At 37.1% G+C, this 21413-nt stretch overlaps 1 protein-coding gene and 1 non-coding gene across 3 annotated transcripts in view; both read right to left on the reverse strand.

The window, feature by feature from the left end:
• Positions 1-763: 763 nt before the first annotated feature.
• LOC134820397 (acid-sensing ion channel 5-like) overlaps positions 764-21413 on the reverse strand; it is an 80062-nt gene continuing 59412 nt past the window's right edge. The window contains exons 2-14 of one of the 2 annotated variants that reach the window (XM_063830767.1): positions 7343-7416; positions 6439-6522; positions 5707-5806; positions 4552-4643; positions 4171-4443; positions 3936-4051; positions 3212-3347; positions 2986-3089; positions 2696-2814; positions 2432-2514; positions 2126-2259; positions 1907-1998; positions 764-1781 (exon numbers count right to left, since the gene is read on the reverse strand). In XM_063830767.1, the coding sequence (XP_063686837.1) occupies positions 1627-1781; positions 1907-1998; positions 2126-2259; positions 2432-2514; positions 2696-2814; positions 2986-3089; positions 3212-3347; positions 3936-4051; positions 4171-4443; positions 4552-4643; positions 5707-5806; positions 6439-6522; positions 7343-7357 (1503 nt within the window). In that variant the 5' untranslated portion in view covers positions 7358-7416 and the 3' untranslated portion in view covers positions 764-1626. The remainder of the gene's footprint in view (positions 1782-1906; positions 1999-2125; positions 2260-2431; positions 2515-2695; positions 2815-2985; positions 3090-3211; positions 3348-3935; positions 4052-4170; positions 4444-4551; positions 4644-5706; positions 5807-6438; positions 6523-7342; positions 7417-21413) is intronic. The other variant, XM_063830768.1, reaches the window with a different exon arrangement.
• On the reverse strand, positions 15891-15972 carry Trnas-gcu (transfer RNA serine (anticodon GCU)). Its single transcript has one exon. It is a non-coding gene; the product is annotated as a tRNA-Ser (tRNA).

A 21413-nucleotide genomic window follows, 5' to 3' on the forward strand; every position in this document is an offset into this window, starting at 1 on the left:
TAATTCCTCGTTCATCGGGAGTTGTCACTATATCACCTTCACATATCTCGTTTAAAACAGATATATCGTTCCTTACTCCTCGTTTATCGGGAGCAGTTTATTAGGTTTTATATGAAGAAATCACGTGACAGTCGAGTGCAGAGTGATTAATCTTCATCCTGTTTTGGCAGAACATTTTTAATTGTACTGTTATTTGTTACCAATTAGTGAAATCGCCGTGGATGGCACAACTACACAAATGCACGAGCAACGAGACAAGACTGAGGTACTGGAAGCTATAATTCCGGAAAATTAAGCATTAGCAAATGAAAGATCAGCAAAAAAGGGACACATTTACAAACATGTTAACTGTTAAGGTCCGCTGTAACGAATATTTTAAAGCCTATAGAACAAATACAATGAACAAGGGAAAGTGGGGTTTTGGGATTATCTGAAAGTGTGTTGCTGATTTAATAATTTGACTCAGTTTTGATTGACGATGTCAACCCTTTGAGATCGTTGTTCTGCTTCACAGAGCAACGAACTGCGAAGGGTTCGATGCGGAGCAAGAATGATAGTGATACTGATGGTATAATTCCGTTTGGGTGAATTTCTATGTGCAAAATTTGAGATATCACTTCAAACACAAGAAAATAGTGCTGTCGGACAGATGTCGCTGTCGGACAGATGTCGTGTTACCTATAATTCCTCCAAACTTAAATTGTGAAGGGTTCATTGAAATTGTGTATATTATTAAATTTAGTGATTCAATGACTACGCACAATTATGTGGGATCAATATTAAGATAAAATATACTTTTACATTTACAAAACTAAAAATAATTTCAACGTGTAGAAAGTGCTCAATAATTTGATCGGATGCCAATTGAAGATCCATACTCTGATTATTTTTTCTGGTATTTTCAGCTCCAGGAAAAAAATCATTTAGACGCAGCTCTTCTAAACAATTCAAATCTGATTCTCGAACCAAGTGAATAACACGGTTGAAGAGCAACAGACTTGATCGATATTTAAAAGCTGTCCTTCTGTCAGAATATTTAACCAAATACACGTTTACCTATATTTCTATGGAGTCATAACATATAATAACTAAAGGGCGAGCAAGTATCGAGAACTCTATGAATAAAACGTTAAAATATAGTCCAATAAATTACGAGAGGCCAGTTGAATCATGCAAAAAACATGCTGTTATATAAACTAAAATTTCATCACATCTTATTGCTACAAAATTCTTTTCAACTCCTTAAAAATCTGAAAAGACAACAACAAGGAAGGGTAATTATTGTCATCTGTGTGTTATTAATATTTAAAATTAATGTCGTCTTTTGCAATCCCTACGGATCAGGTTATTTGTTGAGAATGCTAAATGGCAGTTGATAACCTAAAGTAACTTTGACTAAGGATATGTAACTTAATAGCCCGAAATGTTGTTAATAAAATCGTTACAGAATAAAACTGCCATTTAACTAGGGATTACCATTAGTTCGCTACTAGTCACTAGTTACAGTCACTAGTTCGCTACAGTCTCGTGAGAAAAGCTCTTGAGATTTAAGTGAAAGTTCGCTTCATGCTGGCACGATTATATCTATGATTATGAACAGTTCACATTCTTGGTAGGAATCAGCTGTTAGATTGCCTCCTTCTCTCCATTGAGTGCGGAGTGTTTGGGCCCGCCAATATTGAAGCAGTACTTCATGATGCTGAACACGACAAACTGGATGAATTCGAGGATTGTGAACAAACTAGCACCCAGGAAGAGCCCCAGAACACCACCAATGTCACCTGTGAGAGGAGTGTGTTACTCCTAACTTGGTTAAATTACCTGTTATAAAGAGTATTTCTGGCATATGTGGGAAATTATCACTGCATCCTTTTAAAATAATAAAGATATTAAATAAGTGGTTTACCGAGAAGATTTCCCATGTCGTAGTTGATAATTTCCCTGATTTCAGATGTTCGCATACTGGTGAAGAGTACCTCGAGCACCATTACGTTCTTCCTGCAGGTTTATTAGCAATGTTTATCATACTTTTGAGTTGGTAATGGTAGACAAGAAAAAAATCATCATCATTTTGATTCTTTAGGGAAAAAGAAAGTGTGACAATACTGGATTAAAAAATACTCACAAAATGTCATCAGTGGAATTGTAAAGAATGTCAAATTCAGGTTTTGAGTATCCGTATTGGGGAAGAGAGATGATAGGTTGGACACCAGGGAAGATGCCTGCAGCGAAGGCAGGGGACACTGAGGAACTGCTTATCTAGTTCAGGAAATGTTTATTAATTAAAATACGGAGGATGTACAATGTTTGGTGATAAACGAACATAAACACTTTCGTTCGAGAAAACGATCATGACCGAAAGGTTAAAAGAGTAGGGCCAATGTTTATGTCAAAAAGCCAAAACATGTTTGTAGGCTGAGGGTAGAATTACCTGAGCTTCGTATCGGATCTCTTCACAGGCGGTAGAACAAGGACAGATCTTAGTGGACAAGTCAGGGTTTGTGTAGTCGTCATCTGTAATGGTTAGTGTTATAGGCAAACATAGTTTTAGTCTAGTTTATATATACATTCTAATAGAGTCACGATGTCCGCATCATTATCTGGTTGGAAACCAGGCAACGCTAGGTAACTAAATACTTACACCAGCTCCTATAGGCTTTGGTAACCAGGCAACGCTGGGTAACTAAATACTTACACCAGCTCCTGTAGGCTTTGAGACCGCATTTCACCCACTCCTCCAGGTTACAGGACCTGTACTTTCCGTTGTTCAGGGGAGGGACCACGTTCACGCAACCACACGCTTCATGGATAGCCCTGAATTTAAGATAATAATCTCAAGTTGAAAAGATAAAAGAACCAATCACTGAATTGAGAATAATAAGGCGAAAAAACAAGGATGAAGATTATTCTTAATATATTCTTATCGAAGAAGAAAAATTCAGAAAAAAATATGTACAAATGTTAATTAATTTTAAAATGATTTACTTGTCTTTGCACTCGAGAGCACACGAACCCTCGTTGTACGATCCGTAAGTGTTTGCAACAAGAGAAACATCACAACTTTCAATCTTATCCTTTCTCCTGATTTCCTGAAACAAGCAATTCATTAAACATGTCACAACGAGTTTGCAAAGAAAAATTAAAGTGTTGAAGAAAATAAGAAAATATGTTAATTTTAGTAATTTAAAAGCGTATGTTAAATTATTAATACCGCTTTACGTCTAAGATCAGCCTTGTAGTACGTGCCGGGACTCATAAGAAAACCAGATGCCATTGATGAACCGTAAGTACCGTTGTCATGGAATGCGACTACAAACCCTTGGTTCTCCGTATCTGCACTTCGGGTCCTGTAATAAGGTGAAATTATTCTCGCTTCAGTTACAAAAGGTCCATAACGGTTATATGTCTAAAAATGAAGTAAAATAACCTTCGTTTTCTTTCAAGACTCCTGTACACAACAACTAACTTTCAAGGTGTCTTAAATAGTGTCTTTAACTAAGTTCCCAGGCAATTCGAGGTGTGTAAACCTGTATTTACCCTAATAGATGGTTTTTACAATTATATGGGCAAGATTGCTAGTCGAGCTGGTAATGAGCCAAATAGAATATTTAATATCATAACTTTAAAATTAATTCTACTTTCCGATGTTTTTAATGTTATGTCATGAAAAACGTGTGACCCTAACTGAACCACAGTTATGGGCATATCTCATTTTACACAGCGATACCAAATTGAAGAACAAAAATCTTATAGAACGAATATAACGGCCGATGGTGCAAACAAGTGTGGTGATAGATCAATAGTACGATTCCGCACCCACAGCACTTTATATATGTTGCAACTATTAGACACTAAGTAATAGTACACATTTAACTGCAACAAACTTTAAATGGTACTTAGAGTAATTAATTAAGGTAATTAACAGTAAAACTCACGAGTAATCCTGGACATCAGCCCAGAACATAAGTTTCAGAGACCCGTAATCTCCCATTTTTCCCTGGAGCTCACCATCGGGGTTTACCCTCCAGCATCGTCCTGTCATCGAGTTTTCCTGACAAAAAGAAACACTGAAACAGAATCGACTTCCCTAATCGTTGAAGAATATCGTCACTTAAAGTTGGCGGTTGTTTTAAACGAGGTAGCAATAAAGAAATTTGAAATGTAACGTACCATAACTGAAATTCTGTCGACGTTGTTTTCGAAAGCCTTAAGAGTATTACAATATTGTCCTCTCTGCTGGCACTTCAACAGTCTGTCCTTATTGGGGCCTCCCTGCTCAATGAGGTCCTCATAAAGTACATCCTTTATCTGGTACATATCATCTTCAGGGTCCTCGAACCTTGCTGCCAGTTCTTCGGCCTTAGCCACATCATACTGATCTAAAACCTCGTAATACTCCTTCAGCAGTATGTTTTCCTCAGAATCAAGGAAAGATTTTTTGACCTGGAAAAAGAAATATCAATAGATTGAGGTATCGTATTCCAAAAACAAAATAAATTTCGGATATATTACAAAAACATTGCTTTTATAAGTTAAATACTTAATAATAACCTTGTTCATGGAACAGACACTGATGGTAGGGAATTTAATACTCTCGGGTTTATCCGTCATTCCGCTGTCTTGCAGCACTTCAAACTTGGTACCTGCACGTTAATTAATATTCATGTTTGTTCAATACAAGTTATAACATCTAAAATTTTTCCAAGTATATAGGTTTGTGCGTTACTTCTGAACACTATCATATTTTAAACGTCACCTTTGAAGCTCACAGGAATGCCTCAAACACAATTGAAAATTTAGTCGAAAGCACTGAACCACTGTTCGCGGTATTAAATTGTTTAATTGTGTAACACTAACAGTGTAACGCTAACAGTGTAACGCTAACAGTGTAACACTAACAACGTAACACTAACAGTGTAACACTAACGGTGTAACACTGACAGTGTAACACTAACAGTGTAACACTAACAGTGTAACGCTAACAGTGTAACGCTAACAGTGTAACACTAACAACGTAACACTAACAGTGTAACACTAACGGTGTAACACTGACAGTGTAACACTAACAGTGTAACACTAACAGTTTAACGCTAACAGTGTAACACTAACAGTGTAACACTAACGGTGTAACACTAACAGTGTAACACTAACAGTGTAACACTAACAATGTGACACTAACAGTGTGACACTAACAGTGTAACACTAACAGCGTAACACTAACAGCGTAACACTAACAGCGTAACACTAACAGCGTAACGCTAACAGTGTAACACTAACAGTGTAACACTAACAGTTTAACGCTAACAGTGTAACACTAACAGTGTAACACTAACGGTGTAACGCTAACAGTGTAACACTAACGGTGTAACACTAACAGTGTAACACTAACAGTGTAACACTAACAGTGTAACACTAACAGTGTAACACTTACAGTGTAACACTAACGGTGTAACACTAACAGCGTAACACTAACAGCGTAACACTAACAGCGTAACACTAACAGCGTAACGCTAACAGTGTAACACTAACAGTGTAACACTAACGGTGTAACGCTAACAGTGTAACACTAACGGTGTAACACTAACAGTGTAACACTAACAGTGTAACACTAAAAGTGTAACACTAACAGTGTAACACTAACGGTGTAACACTGACGTCTGACAGTGTAACACTAACAATGTAACACTATAACAATGTAACACTAACTTGTAGGCTTCTGCACGTAGGTTATTACAGATGTAATAATGACATTACACGCGTAGATAGATAATCCTAACCAAGTTACCAGAAACAGCAACTTCACCAGCTGAAAGAGTAGTAGAGTTAGTAGTTACTACTTATTATAACGTATATTTTAAATAGTTACTACTTATTATAACGTATATTTTAAGTCTAAATTTTCAAGACTAGAGTTGTTTTTAAAAAAATGTTTTTAAGAGAGGCTGGGCCAAGATAGCCCACGAGAGGATAGCATTGAGATGCTCTGCCTACCTCTGGGGAAGGTTGCCGGTGAAATCAGAGTGAATGGTGGAGGATGGTGTAAAAAGTGACATGAGTCAAAATGATACGCTTAAGTGCCAGCTGGGTTTGGAAAAATAAAACGAGACGAGACAGCATATGAGATAATACTTTAAGACTTAAGTCACCCCGGTCTGATCCAGCTCTTCCGGTCAATTAGGCGTAAGACTAGATTGTTTTAAAAATGCTTTATTGAGGGGGTGACTGGAACGTAATGATTGTTCTGAAAACACGCTGATCCGTCTTTGTTGCAAAATAAACGGCCCGGTGCCGCGAACGGTTTGTCGTTTAGAGACGAATAATAATAACACTCATCTCTAGGTAATCGTCTACCAGTGAAATCATAATATTTATAATGCGATATAGTTAGTTTAGTTATAACGTAATGAACTAACGTTAAATAAATAAAATAATTTTTACCTTATAGGGACCCTCGAATATGTACTTCACGCCATGGGCGCTTGTATCGTTTGCAAACTCGCGAAAATCACGAACCCAACTCATCTGAAATGCATAAATGTTAAACCCAAGAAGCTCATCTCAAATACAGTTGTTTTACTCTCGCGGAAACAATAATTATGACTACATTTTATGACTAAATTTTATAATTATGACTACATTTTATTACATCCAGATTCTTTAACTTTGTTCAGTTAATTCTAAAGACCACATGCATGACTGGGCAACAGACAGGTATGATAAAATAATATCATATTAATGATCATATTAATACCCGTGCATTAATCAATTGGACATTTTACGCAAATTTTTCCGCACCTAATTTGAATAAAGTGCAGAAAAAATAAAACTTGATGGATTTTTTACACAGTATCGTTTGGGTTTTACTGTAGAAAACTTTGAAGAAAATGATCACTATCAGATGAACAATTACACAGCATAGATCCTAAATCTCATACCTTGAGGGACCAGTATAAACGTTTTGTCCAATAAAATTCCCGATAAACCATTAATTCAAGATTCGAATAGATTCGAAGTAATAAGCTCTCCTTAAATCCCTTGCATGACTTAGACAAACATTGGTGTAAAAGGCCCTGGTAGTACTGACTAATACCATCTAACCACCACTACAATAGGCTGGTCTCAGGTCAGACAATTTCTGGTCCCTCTCGATCTTTTGCTGTGCAATTTGCTGTGAGACACCTTGTGGTAATGTGGGGATGTGACAAAGGGTCAGATAAGAGGGTGTGACAGTTTAATTACGGTAATTATTATTGTTAATGTAAACAGATATAACTATTATCACTGGGAGTTTTATATAATATAACTCTATATAATAGAGGTCTATATAGAACAATAGCATTACCTCCGTGATCTTCATGACTGATTTTATTAATGTTTAACTCCGCAGTTTGGTGTTTCACAAGCTAGCTTTAAGTGCTGAGGTATAGTATATAGTACCAGAGTAAGAAAAATTAAATTAGAATAAGAAAATTAAGCTAGGGTTAAATTCAAGAACAGTGTCAGAAATTAAAAAATTAAAAAATCTGATTTAGGAGAAACGGAAAAATGAAACTTTCGAGCAACCTCTAAATTACAATTGTTTCACCCTTTTTTGGTTGCAATCACATCAAATTGAACTATAAATTTCGATACTTTTATGCCTCCAAACATATGATAATAGCGAATAGATTCGAGCATAAATACGGACTGAACAAAATGAACTTTTCCGGTCATCTTCACACAACGAACAGCGTAACAAATATATGTAGTTTCAAGTAGTAGTCAGTGCCGCTGATTAGTGCCGTTGAGCTGATATAGTACGTGATATCTAAGTGAGTAAGCCTAAAAGGGCGCCCAGATATCGTCATTACACTCGTAGTCAGTGAGGTAGGGAACGCGCACTCTTGTTGCCGTGTTGTGGGCGTGAGGGGCACGGAATAGTACATAGAATAGGACACAGAATAGGAGCATTGACCAATCTCATCTAAAAATAACTCCTTGCACAAAAGTTTAGTTTTGTCCGAGAAACTTTCAGAAACAAACAATTTTAAAAGAGCATAAAAATGTTAATTCTGAGAGGAGGACAGGCTGACATATGCTCATAAAGGGGCTGTGGGAAAGTTGGACATTCTCACGTCCTGAGTGTAGCTATGACTGGCTCACTCTTCAAGGAACAACATATTTTCGTTAGTAAATTAGATTTGCTACATGGATATTGGATAAGGTCTCCGAAAAAAGCATGATTTCACCGAGATGCGCTCCTAAAGGAAAAGGGTATGACAAATTAAATCAATCCATACCGCCAGTTGTAACGCGAGGATCAAATAGAAAATAACTATACTTGCTTCGATATTGAGGTTTCTACGTCACTTCCAGAGGGGCCTCGTACGGGACGAGATGAAAATGACAGCTGAATTTGTGACCATGGGATTTCTCAGGGGGTGCTTAGCTTAAAATCGTATTATCAGGAAATAGAAGTAGTTCGTCTTGAATGAGGTTAGCACATTTCCTCCCTCCAGGGCATTTGTTAATTATTAACTTGATACGCTGAATTTAGAATTTGTTTAGTCTATTGTTAGGCAGTTAGTTCATAGGGTTCTGCAGATCAGCATGCGTGAAATAAATCCTGCTGAGCAAGACAGAAAGTGATCATTGCAGTGATGAGTGATCATTGCAGTCGTTGTCAGGATTTCATTATCTTCAATCTTTCAATGGGAGCCAGCATACTAGGGAGCCCTCAGCCTACATACCAGGCTGCATACCAGCCAGCCTACCAGACTGTCAGATACTGGTATTATAAATCAATAATAAAATCAGGGGTGAAAAGCAAGGTAGTACCGCCTGTTTAATCCCTATAACAACGATCAATGTTAGTTGAATTATATTTTACTTTCATCTAGATAATACTATAAACTAAGGATTATTACGTCATAGATTTAAGGTAATATGTGAGAGGTAATGGTAGAACTACAGTTGATAAGATTACCAGTCATGAGCTGTGTGAGGCGCACTAACTTGTCATTAGACATCATCCTATCATTAGCAGAGACAAAGTAAATGACAACTTCACCATCATCCTATCATTAGCAGAGACAAAGTAAATGACAACTTCACCATCATCCTATCATTAGCAGAGACAAAGTAAATGACAACTTCACCATCATCCTATCATTAGCAGAGACAAAGTAAATGACAACTTCACCATCATCCTATCATTAGCAGAGACAAAGTAAATGACAACTTCACCATCATCCTACCATTAGCAGAGACAAAGTAAATGACAACTTCACCATCATCCTATCATTAGCAGAGACAAAGTAAATGACAACTTCACCATCATCCTATCATTAGCAGAGACAAAGTAAATGACAACTTCACCATCATACTATCATTAGCAGAGACAAAGTAAATGACAACTTCACCATCATCCTATCATTAGCAGAGACAAAGTAAATGACAACTTCACCATCATCCTATCATTAGCAGAGACAAAGTAAATGACAACTTCACCATCATCCTATCATTAGCAGAGACAAAGTAAATGACAACTTCACCATCATCCTATCATTAGCAGAGACAAAGTAAATGACAACTTCACCATCATCCTATCATTAGCAGAGACAAAGTAAATGACAACTTCACCATCATCCTATCATTAGCAGAGACAAAGTAAATGACAACTTCACCATCATCCTATCATTAGCAGAGACAAAGTAAATGAAAACTTCACCATCATCCTATCATTAGCAGAGACAAAGTAAATGACAACTTCACCATGAATATCACCTGATTAAGATATCGTTATGTGACAAAGTTAGCCTAGAGGATGAGACGATTATCCTAACCATCAAGGGTTTGTGTAATTTCATAGTGTGACAAAGTCAACTACACTGTGCCTTATATTTACCAATATCCTCAAACTCAAATGAACGTGTCCATATATAAAGCTCAATGAAGGACAAGCTATATAGTGCGTTTTGCACACTATATGGTGACAAAGATCAGCTGTCATTATAAAGAGCTTGCCAATATATAGTGTTGTCACTATATAGTGCGATTACCATGAATACCACAGCAAGCTCTTGTAAGAATGGTTTCCGTTCCGGCAAAAGATTCCTAGAATAAGCTAAAATCAACGCCGATTTTTGAAGTCACTACTTTTATTTCTATAAAAAGCTCAAAGCTAAAGCTTCTTTACCGACATATAGCAGCGTGTGGATTGTAAGAACAAACTAGAAACTACAACCGTGGTGCAATTACAACTTGTCTCCGGCCTTCAAGCAGACCCGTCAAATTTGGTGCACCTTTTGTACAGATTCAAGAGAAGTCATGTACAACACAGAGGTCGGCTCGAGAACCGGACTGCTTCCAGTTAACGTAGGCGTTTCCTTAAGTAGAGAAAAGGAACAGTTCACAACATTCTCTCAAACACACTTCAAAGGAAGCATCTATTGTTTTAGAATTTAATTATGATAATTGTTAGGTTGAAACTTAAGTAGCTCAGTTCACGAAAGATACTTCTTGCAAATTCTTGCGAATGGTGATAATTTTATAGCACGTCACGTACGTCTCCAGGTACAACACTGTTACAATGAGAACTGTCCAAATGTTGCTGTCAGACAATTCAGAGAAATAAACAAACCGAAAAGTTGAATTGGTATCTCACTTTTCACAAATATAGAATTGTAATTTTGAATAGGTCGCACCCTTTGCTAATATAGCAGAAGCAATAGATATTAGATAGTAGCGTACCGGTCATATTGAATACACAAGAATGCAAGAAACAGATTTGTCGACCACAAAAATGCGGGACAGACAACGAAAGAATAATTTTTGTCTATTTTTCTTTTGGGGGACCAAAGAAAAAGAATTAAAGAAAGTCGGAAATGCTGCGATTTTACAATCTTTACCTCATGAAAGATAAGTGACCTGGCCACTCACTTGGTCGAGTGTTGTACAATCTAATTTAAAGTTCCCACTTATAATTATACGATGGTAATCGCAAATAATAACCTACATTAACTTCTGTGCTAAATGTATAGGGTCACATAAGCTTCCTCACTGTGTATAACGTGAAAATTGAGAAAAGAAACGAGGGGGAAAATTTTAACAAACACAAAATTCTTGATTTTCAAACAATCAATGCAAAAATGAAGTTGTTTTTAAGATGGCTAAGATAACAACCCATATAAATAAGAATTTATAACAGTATGTGATGCTTTCTAAAGATATGCGGAGTGCTACTCTGTGTTAATTACAACTTAAAATAGCTTAAATTATCCGCCACGTTCCTACCTTTAGAAACCCTATTTTAAGGTTACAATATGTTGTTGAATTATTTGAACAGCGAAATAATATTAATTTTCTAATCAGTCACTAATCAGTCACAAAGTTCATGTTCGGCGTAAAATGTTCGGTTCGATCGGTCCCAACTTATTACCAACTGTTACCCTACCTAGTCCTACATGATATCCATCTTAGCATTCAACTTATAAGGCGGGGTGAGCCAACGAAAAATAATTCAATGAACACCAATTCAATGAATAACTATGCAATGAATTATAAAGCCATGATGCGCTGCTACTGTTTAAGTGTTTAACATTAGAAAGGTTTGTAATAAAATAAAGGACACAACATCTCATGATACATTTGTTAGTACGGGGGGGGGGGGGGGGGGGGGGGGGGGATGAGGTACTAAGTTCTGTACGTGACGTCGACTAAGTGTAATTTTGAAATTTTGTCAAAAGACCCACCCACCCCCTTCGCGGCTTTTGTGGTACTAACTGTTACTGTTAGTAAATCACGGTAATAACTGTGTCTTGGTATATAAAATAAGATACCCACCCATAAATTGCTTTAAACAGCTCATTAAACATTTAATAGGATAAGATGATGTAAAATAAGAAGGTTATTGCGTGTGACTATTAACGTTTTTAAGGGTAACCTCAATATCATGTTGTTATTTCTAACATGCAACCTAGATACCTTCAGGACCCGGGACATTCTGACACCTATTCAATTAATGACCATTATTTAATACTACAATTCCCAGTCTCAGGTCTGCTGCGAGTGTGACGCCACAATGGGGGGGGGGGGGGGGGGGGGGGGGGGGCTCATCAAACCCACAAACTCAAACACACCAGTCAGCAAAGAGTATGTTGTAGAACATTAGTAATTGCATGTACTATACTACTACCCGTATTTACACTCAGAATAGAACTGGACCATTTTCCGATACGGGGACGGGTTCTATACAACTAACTGAACATTAGTGGTTCTGTAGGCTTGTAGGCTAGAATAGCATATGATACAAGAGGACAAAGGCGTAGAGTGAGATGTGTTAACTTAATTTAGTAGTCTTGAAATTTGCTAAAAAAGTAAAGCAAGAATAAAAAGAAATCTGGCAATCCGACGATAAAGTACGTGACCCTGAATTTAAAGAATACTGGTTATTATTAAAAGTGTGATAAAGTGTGTGACTTTATTCAGCTATTCATGAACTCAAAGGCGTACTGTACGGACTATAAGTTAATAAGTCAATAACATAAATGTTAAATGTTTAAAGTTTCAGACTTTCTGCTACAAAATTTTAAGTTCAATCGCGCCATGCAGTTCAATGGCATATTCGCAGATTCTGTTCTGATAAGAGTGTGTAGCAAATATAAAAACATTAAAATGACACCAATAAATAACACAGTTGTCGTAGAATCATGGCGTCCAGGCTTGTCAGTACTAAAAAGCTTGTTAGTACTGACACAAAAACAAATCTGACAAGCTTGGAATACATAATACTTTAGTAAAACTCATGAAGTTTTTGCATTAAAAGAACAAAACAAAACAAGCTGACAAATACTCTAAACACTAAATATCGGAGCAAATGAAAGGGATCAGTCCCATCCCTTAAGATCAGTTGCTGTTAAAGTATGACAGGTTGACAGGATCACGATCAAGGGGTTTCATACAATTACATCGCAGTACTTGAGTTATTGATTCACGTCACCAGCTAATAAAAAGCTCACTAGTCAGTTTGGCACTGAATGATTGAATAGCGGCAGAATTGGGTACGGCAGTAATCAGTAATCAGTGAATTTAAAGTGTCGTTTTTATATCTCGCTGTCAAACTTCCATCTCAGATGGATCATGTACTATACAAACAAATCTTGGAACTGCAAGCAGGTATGAACTTTAATCAGCAACGATTGGTCAAATGTAGATGTGATCACTGAGTATCAAATAACTGCAATAGTGTACAACTTAACTTATGATCACAGATTCGTGTCCAAATTTCATTGAGCCTGATGGAAATGTTAAACTAGATTAGGAACTCTGAATGAATAGTTTTACTTGTAACCTACGTGGCACGTTTTTTATTATGGGCAGGGGAGGCATGATGGAATCGGTGACTACCTCATAATGGTTGCAGAAAGAATTATTACTACGGCACTATTAATCAGGTTAGAATAAAATATTCAAAGAATCAGGAAAAAAGTGCTACGAAGCTAACTGTTAATTCAGCTGAAGTTGCAAAAGTCTAAGATTATGTGGGTCTAGTGGGCCTCTTAATTCTCCTTTCAAGTACATTTTTGAGACACCCACAAAAGAAATCTTAGTGAAGATAAGAGTTTCTAAGAGTGTAAGAGTGTAAGAAATCTTAGTGAAGATAAGAGTTTCTAAGAGTGTAAGAGCAGTAATACTTCTTTCCCACGCTCACCTCATGAGGTCAGGTTTAGACGAGACTATTCCAGGAGTTATTACACGGTCTTAATACGATCAGAGCTGTAATATAAACACGCAGGAATCAATAAATCACAAAATATTTTGAGCGCTCTTATTATAATCGGGTAGGGGTGATGACGTTGATTGCAGCTGCTTTGGGTAGACCGTGATAACCGCATCATCCCCCACAAGAACCTGCCTACCAGGACATGGTCCATTGCTCTGGGATACAGTGTTAAAAAGTAGAGGGGGCGGTGCTCAATGGGTAGTGAGTTTAGTAATATTACTGAGCTCTTTAAAACAGTTATCAGGTCTGAGGCAGGGAATCAGGTCTATAAAACTGGTATCTAGCACTCGTATGTGCAGAATACCGACTGAAGATGCACTCGGTTCGTATGTGCAGAATACCGACTCAAGAAGCACTCGGTTCGTATGTGCAGTATACCGACTGAAGAAGCACTCGGTTCGTATCTGTAGAATACCGACTGAAGAACTCAATCAAACAAGAAGTACACCAGTCAGTCAGATAGATCAATGATGAGAGTCACGAGCACGAGCCCAAGGTAACACCATCAAGCGAAACCACGCTCTGAGTAAACATCTTGCAAAGCATTACGTACATTATGCAGACAGGATTATATGGATTGTGGTGTCCAGGGAAGGATCCCTGAAGACAGTCCAATATTTCTCTACCTTCAAATTAGCGGTTCTCTTAATAAGTATAATCGTATCAGACATCGCGTGATTATCGTGAGACGCCCCCTTTACTTTATACTTATTGGGATTCCGTAGAATCATTAAAGTTGAAATAGATAGGTCTGTAAACGGCTCAAATCGTGGGGAGGGGTAACGTAAGGACATAAAAGTAAACATTTAACAAATCATGTTAAACAATAAACAAAATTAGGTTTTTATCGGCCGAATAATCTCGTGTAATATTCGTGAGAGCCGGATATTTTGTAGTTTTAAACCTTTCAGAAAGGCCCCTTATGAATATTCATGTTAAATGATGAGTATCTGTGTAAACTGCAAAGCTTTTAATAACATATTAACTGAATTAAGTTTAAAATCATGCAATGGTTGTAATGTGTTGTAATGTGTTGTAATGTGGTATTCATATAGAATATAGATGTATACATTGTCATTAGGTGAGACGGTTTGTGCTGACCCCTCATGGGCCGCGGGCTAGAGTCCAGGTCATTCTCCCGCTACAAAAAGTAAGGGACCCGTACACAAATTATTGTGACGTTAAATTTATCGTAGTAACAAGTAAATTTTGACCGTTATATGCTGTAAATGTTGATAATTGAATATGACGTAACTGGGGTGACATGAGATGAAGATCAGCGCGAAAAGGGAAAGTATTTCCGCAAGTAAGGTAAAGTTACAAATCTGTGATTCTAGAAATAGGTTACCTAACTATTACTATTTATTTTACTGTACAGCACGAGCGTATTCTATTTAAAAATTCAAAAAATGCTGACACGTATCTAGTCACGTGACTAGATGCCTGACTCAGCATCAATGGCCGTTTTATTTTGGTTATTTATGTTTAAAAAGTTTATCAAGGTTATTTATTTTTTAAGGTTTTTACCTTTTAGGTTATAAAACTATCAACGTTAAGTAAATGTTGACAGTTTTATAACCTACAAAATCTCAGCACTCAGCAAGGACTAATAAATGTTAATTTAATTTTCAATTTTCATATGTCTGATAAAATTTTGTAGCAGTCTGAATTTTGTTACTTCATAAGCCGTTAAAGATATTTTAATCACTTTTTATAACTATTCAAAACTATTTATAACTTTTTATAACTTTTTTTGAATAATGGTGTTAAAAATCGTCTCGAGTTGCTTAATCCTTTATTTGAGCAATCACACGTCTGAGAACAAAGTTAGTGTAACTACAAACAAAGAAGAGGTTACGAAAGCCATGTCAATGTAGCAAGAAGGGATTGCCTGGGTAGCCTTAGTTCTATGCGCCACACTGCATAATGTGCAACTACAAAGTAGACATAATTGTGTACAACTTTATAGCAAAATAAGTAACGTTTGGGTGAGTCAAAATTGAACGATTTCCGCTGTAACTTCTACTATATATCTGACTTGTATCTGAACCCACTTGGGATCGAGCTTGGATCGTCTGCTTGGTAGTTGGAAGGATTAGCCATTACACCACACACAGCCGAAAAAATTCGACGAGGATGGGATTCGAACCCACGCGGGCATTGCCCAATGGATTAGCAGTCCATCGCCTTAACCACTCGGCCACCTCGTCCTTATCTACAATTATATTGAGCGATAGAATTTCAACCGAATTTCTAGAAAATTTCGATTTGTATGGAATAAAATTTGTTTGGACCGGGCAGCAGGTGTCTGAGCTAGAATATCTATTTATATACATAGAATATGAACACTACATTTATGATTCATGAAGAGAACTGCTTATTACAAATGCTCAAGTATAAAGCTGTTAGTTATAAAACTTTAAGTGATAAGTCCGCTTCTAAGTGTAGATGGGTGATGAAGCTGGTTTAGTACGGTGAAGTAGGAAACATGGAGGCTACGGTGCGTGCTTTGCTTGATAATCAGGGTACCAATCTAGGCGTGCAAAAACAGTATAATTGTAGCCGTAACATTAATTTGTCCCATACTTGGTCCGTGACAGTGTCGTAAAGTAATGGACGTTTTCTCATGCTCGGTAAAAATGGCTACAAAAGAAGATCAAGGATAACGAAATGAAATAAATATCTCCAAAAGAGGCGGAAAGAGGCTACCATATTCACCTTGTACCGGCAAATCCTGGACTGATACTCCGAATAGTGGCACGATCCCTAAAATAAAGCGGTATAAATCAGCTAGATAATTGGGCTTTCATCGTCTGTCAATCATCTGTAATCGATTCAGGTCACGATTTCCTCCATCGCCGAGCGGCTGGCATATGTCTAGCAGTGAAACAGGAAACATTTTATGACAAGCCAGAACTTTGAGCTAATCCGTGAGCTAATCCGTGCTAATGGTAGGGTTTTTTGGCAATCATGGATAATTTCTGGTGTTTCTTTTCTTCTAGAATATTGTACCGACAGAGACCCATGATATGCGCTCCATTTACGTAAGAGCCTCGTGATGCTGTGACAACGTTAAATTCTCCTCATTAATTGAGCCCAAATATTCAAATCACAATAGGATCGGAATTCAAAATTGACGTTTCTGCTTTCTTATCAACTTCTGATAGGTGCCGTAAATCGATCCAATCTTCTAACCCACAAATTTGAACTTTTTGATATATTTTGGTAATTGGGATGAGGATCGAAGGATCTTTAGTGTCATTAAATGAATTAGAAGTCTCCGGTGCTGGGAGGAGAAGAACCTTGATATTATTAGATAGTCGACCCAATACGTAGCTGAACCTTTGGCTTTTGTTGTTTTTAAGTAAATATAAAGCTAAGAAGAAGTTCTAGTGATACAATATCCCCCCCCCCCCCCGCAATATTTCAAACTAAAGAAGGTGCCCCCCCCTCCCCCCCCCCCACTGCGCGGGTGACTGACCTTGAGCATTGTAGAGGGAGCAGTAAAGCTGGGTTTGATGTTCTACTAAAGATATATTAACGAACAATTTAACACTATTTATATTTATTGAACTGTCCGGAGACCGAGCGAAATTAAAAAATAAACTGCGATAATACCTAGTGAGCTTCAGAGACGTTATTCCAAAAGGAGAGGGCGACACGGAATTATAGGCAATTTGGAATTGCAATGAGATAAGGACGAATTGATAAGGACACCATAAATAATATATCACTTCATGTAGATAATGATGCGAGGACGTCGGACGGTCGACTTTTGGACGCCTCTTTTCCATTTCACCCAAACTGGATGTTACCCCTATCCTCACCAAATTGGAGCTGTCGACATATTACAGCCCAAGCGAGCTTGAATTTTAAACCTTTTTTCTAAAGCATTGACCAAGAACATTAATATGATTTGAGAGACACCCTGATGTTATTAATTGTACGTGGGGGAATGAATTAGATAGAATTAATCAGCTTTGATGTTTGATACCTCTTAAATCTGACGTAGAGCTTCGTCGGCTTTCTAAGATGTTTGTACACGACAGAAATAGTTCGTGCCTTACGATGACATATGGTTCCTGCTCTAAATTTTAACAATATTATAATGAAAAACTGTCGTAAAATAGTTCTGTCACAATATGGTGCGATTTGTGCACTATATTACGAGAGGGATCTCGTAATATCTCTCCTCGATATTTAATATTAATTGAAGTTAACTGAAACTACTGCCTGATATAAGGTTGGAAGAATAACGAAATCTACTTCAAGCACTTTGTTCCTAATGCTTTCTTCTATCTTATGGGAACTGATTTGTAGAAGAACATAGAACGGCTGATTTGACTGCTGCAAGATGAAAATAAAGTGTGGGTAACGGTGGCTAATATATTTTCCCAATAAAGTTGAAATAAAGTAGATAAAAAACTGAAATAAATAGTCATAGCTTGCTTCATAAGAAGTAAGTGTTTAGTAGTCAACATGTTTGCTGGAGTAAAGTGGATAAATAAACCGAAATAGAGTTTAAGACAAGAATTTCGCCGCGGTAAAACCACGCACGATCAAATTTCCCTACTGCCTACAATGTAATTGTTCTACTTTATTGTATCCCAGAGTGGTGTTTGGCGCACATGTAACATGATAATCGTTTTCGATATATTTGGCGTGCCACGTGCAGAACTTGAAAATTCTGCGCGCATTTTTGTAGTGTCGCGTTGATCTGTGTACGTGTGGTTTGGTTGTAGATCATTTCATATTTTGCGCGGTTTGTTTTGTGTTCACGATGTGTATTATGTCACGTCATATTATTGCATCGTCGTAATAAGTATGCCAACTTTTTTGACTGGAATAGAATATTCTGTCTCATCTTAGTTATTATAACTATAAGTATCTAACATAAACTAATACATTTTGATGCTTACTCGACACATCTACAGGCTACAGCACCATCGACTATATAGGAATCTTTAAAAGCATACCGCAATCTTGATCTTAGTTGCTTCTTGAATGTAAATGTAAAGTAACATCTGTTCTTAAATATGTAAATGTAATCGCTTTTTACCATTCAGTGTCAATCAACTGTTAAATAATCGGCCACGAGTTTATCAGCTGATGTAATAATTTAGTTTGTTCTGAATTTTATCACTCGGTAATTTATTAAAAAACTAGCGGCAATAGCGGATGAATAGTGGAACCTAGCGGATGCCTAGCGGATGCCTAGCGGAGAGCTAGCGGAAATTTAACAGTCGTCAAGCACCTAAAACTGGTTGCTATGCCTGCAATTAATTAACACATAACTGGCGTCGCGCGCGCAAAATAGGTTCCTTTTATACACATAATTATATGGGAGTGGTCCATATTGCGAAGGAGCAGACTTTTGTCATCATCGTAGGACCGTCGAGCCACCTCATATATCCAAACCCGATTACTTATTCCCTACGATCTTTTTGCCTTCGGCAAGAGCAGGGAAAAAAATAAGCTGATTGGAATGAAGTCTGAAGGGTAAAACGATCACTTATAAAGTCGAGCCCCTGAATACCTAGATTTACCGGAAGTTAGAAGTAGGAGACTTCCGGTCCGGAAGTCTCCTACTTCCTTCAGGGAGAAATAAAACTAAATTTAACACAACCTTTACCTCCCCAAATAAGCAAGAAAGTTTTCGAATCTCGGCGATTGGGACTTTTCCAGACAGTAAAGATTTTGCAGACACAAATAATTTACAAATTGGTGCTAACACTTTTTGAATTGAACATGCAACCTTTTTAATAAGAGACAATTCCAGAGTTAACTAAAACAAATTACCATAACAGTCTGAATAATGTCGAGAGGAGGAAATGTGTTTACTTTTAAATAAGGTTCCTTGTTGATTCGCACTGGACGGACCGCGTTCAGACGTCACTCTACCACAGAACCAGACCGGTTATTCAAATTATCCTAGGTATTTTTATTACATTTACTCAGTCCAAAAATTCAATACTTTTAAAGATTTTCCATTTGCCAGAGCGATGGTCAGTTCAAAAATGACACTTTGTCTGAAACTTGCTCGGAAATATTTCACCACGACCTACGCTCAAATACTTGTATGGTGTCCTGGAAAAGTGTTGTCATGGAAACGTAACTTGCGAGCATGCGCATGAGCAGCCGAATGACGGTAGGTATCGTAATTAGAGCATTTATAGTGAGGTATTGCGGAGGTATTGCGGAGGTATGCTGTCCTAAAACGTCACATTTGTTGTCACGGGACACGGCTGGACGGAAATAAATAAAGTGTGTGGGAGAATAGGACTGCCAACTATGAACAAGATAGGGGGATACTTATAAGATAATTATATTTCGGGGGAATTAATTTCGGTTAATTTGCGTTGAAAGATTAACGCTTCCCTTTATTTTCACACCCCTTCATCAGCCGAGCATTTGGTGGATTAACGAGAATTATGGTTAATTGGTTTTTACGAATCAAGGAAGACTAAAAATAATTTTTGTTTTCAGCTAATTATAAACAATTTGCTGCGGTACAATCAAGACCAAGGAAGCTCTGTTTTCAATATAAGTTGATTAATTATGATACTGATTGATTACTACCGAGATGCTGCTTTCTCTGATATTTGTGGCTTAAAACAAGTGTAGCACTTGTTATAAGCCACAAATATCAGAGAAAGCAGGGGACTATTTCGAGATTTTGGAGATGTAAGATACTGATACTGGTGAATATATAGTAAGATACCAGTGAATTGTGGTTCCCGGAAAATGGAACATTGTTGATTGGAGCTCCTTGAATAATCTATAAAGAATATGAATGACAAAACGTTAACTGCTTTCTACGATTAACAAGTCAGTGAAATTGTTCTTAAAATTTAGTATTACCGGCCTAATTGATTGAATCTGTCTAAAAACCGCTTGGAAATGTTCCAGTAGTTCAATTTAATTTTCTCAGGAAGAGTGAATGACAAGCTTCATCTTTAATTGAAAATGTCTCGTTTCTTCCTGAAATCTAATTTGGCAGACTCAGTCCTGTAGTCTCTCAGATTTACAGATGAACATTCTTTGATTGTTCACTATTGGAGAAAAAGGGCGGTATAGAGAATTAGGCCGCATTTGCTAACAATTATTCAATTATGATAAATTCTGGTTGAATACAGTAAACGGTTAATTTGTCTATTGGAGTTGACATGACTCGTGAAATATTGGTGCTGTCAAATGAATGCCAACAGAACAATGTACATTGGTCGTGACGCACAATTATTTATTTAGTTCAAACAGTTTTGCTTCGTATTAAAGCATACGTTTCTCTAATTCGTAACAGTTATTGGATTACAAGGTGTGAATGAAAAAAGACTAGTGTTAAACTGAGAAACTGGCCCACAATTAAAACAGTGGTGCACGTTTGTTTTTGACACGTGACAGCAATTAATCAGTCGGCTATATTCTAAATACAACCAAATTCATAAATCGCTGTCACAACAAACAAACAAAGTTCCCTCGGACCTTGTCTGCGTATCACACTAATTCTACAGATTAACCCAAAATAAATAGCTTAAATTTAGATGATAATGTAACTAAATCCTTCTAACTCACTCTGTAAACTGCTGATTTGTCCACAAAAATGGGGAGAATGTCAGAAACTTACGCCACAAAACAAAACTAAAGATTTCTT

This window comes from Bolinopsis microptera, chromosome 9, assembly GCF_026151205.1.
Source record: "Bolinopsis microptera isolate Bmic1 chromosome 9, MBARI_Bmic_1.0, whole genome shotgun sequence".
NCBI classification, from domain to species: Eukaryota; Metazoa; Ctenophora; class Tentaculata; order Lobata; family Bolinopsidae; genus Bolinopsis; species Bolinopsis microptera.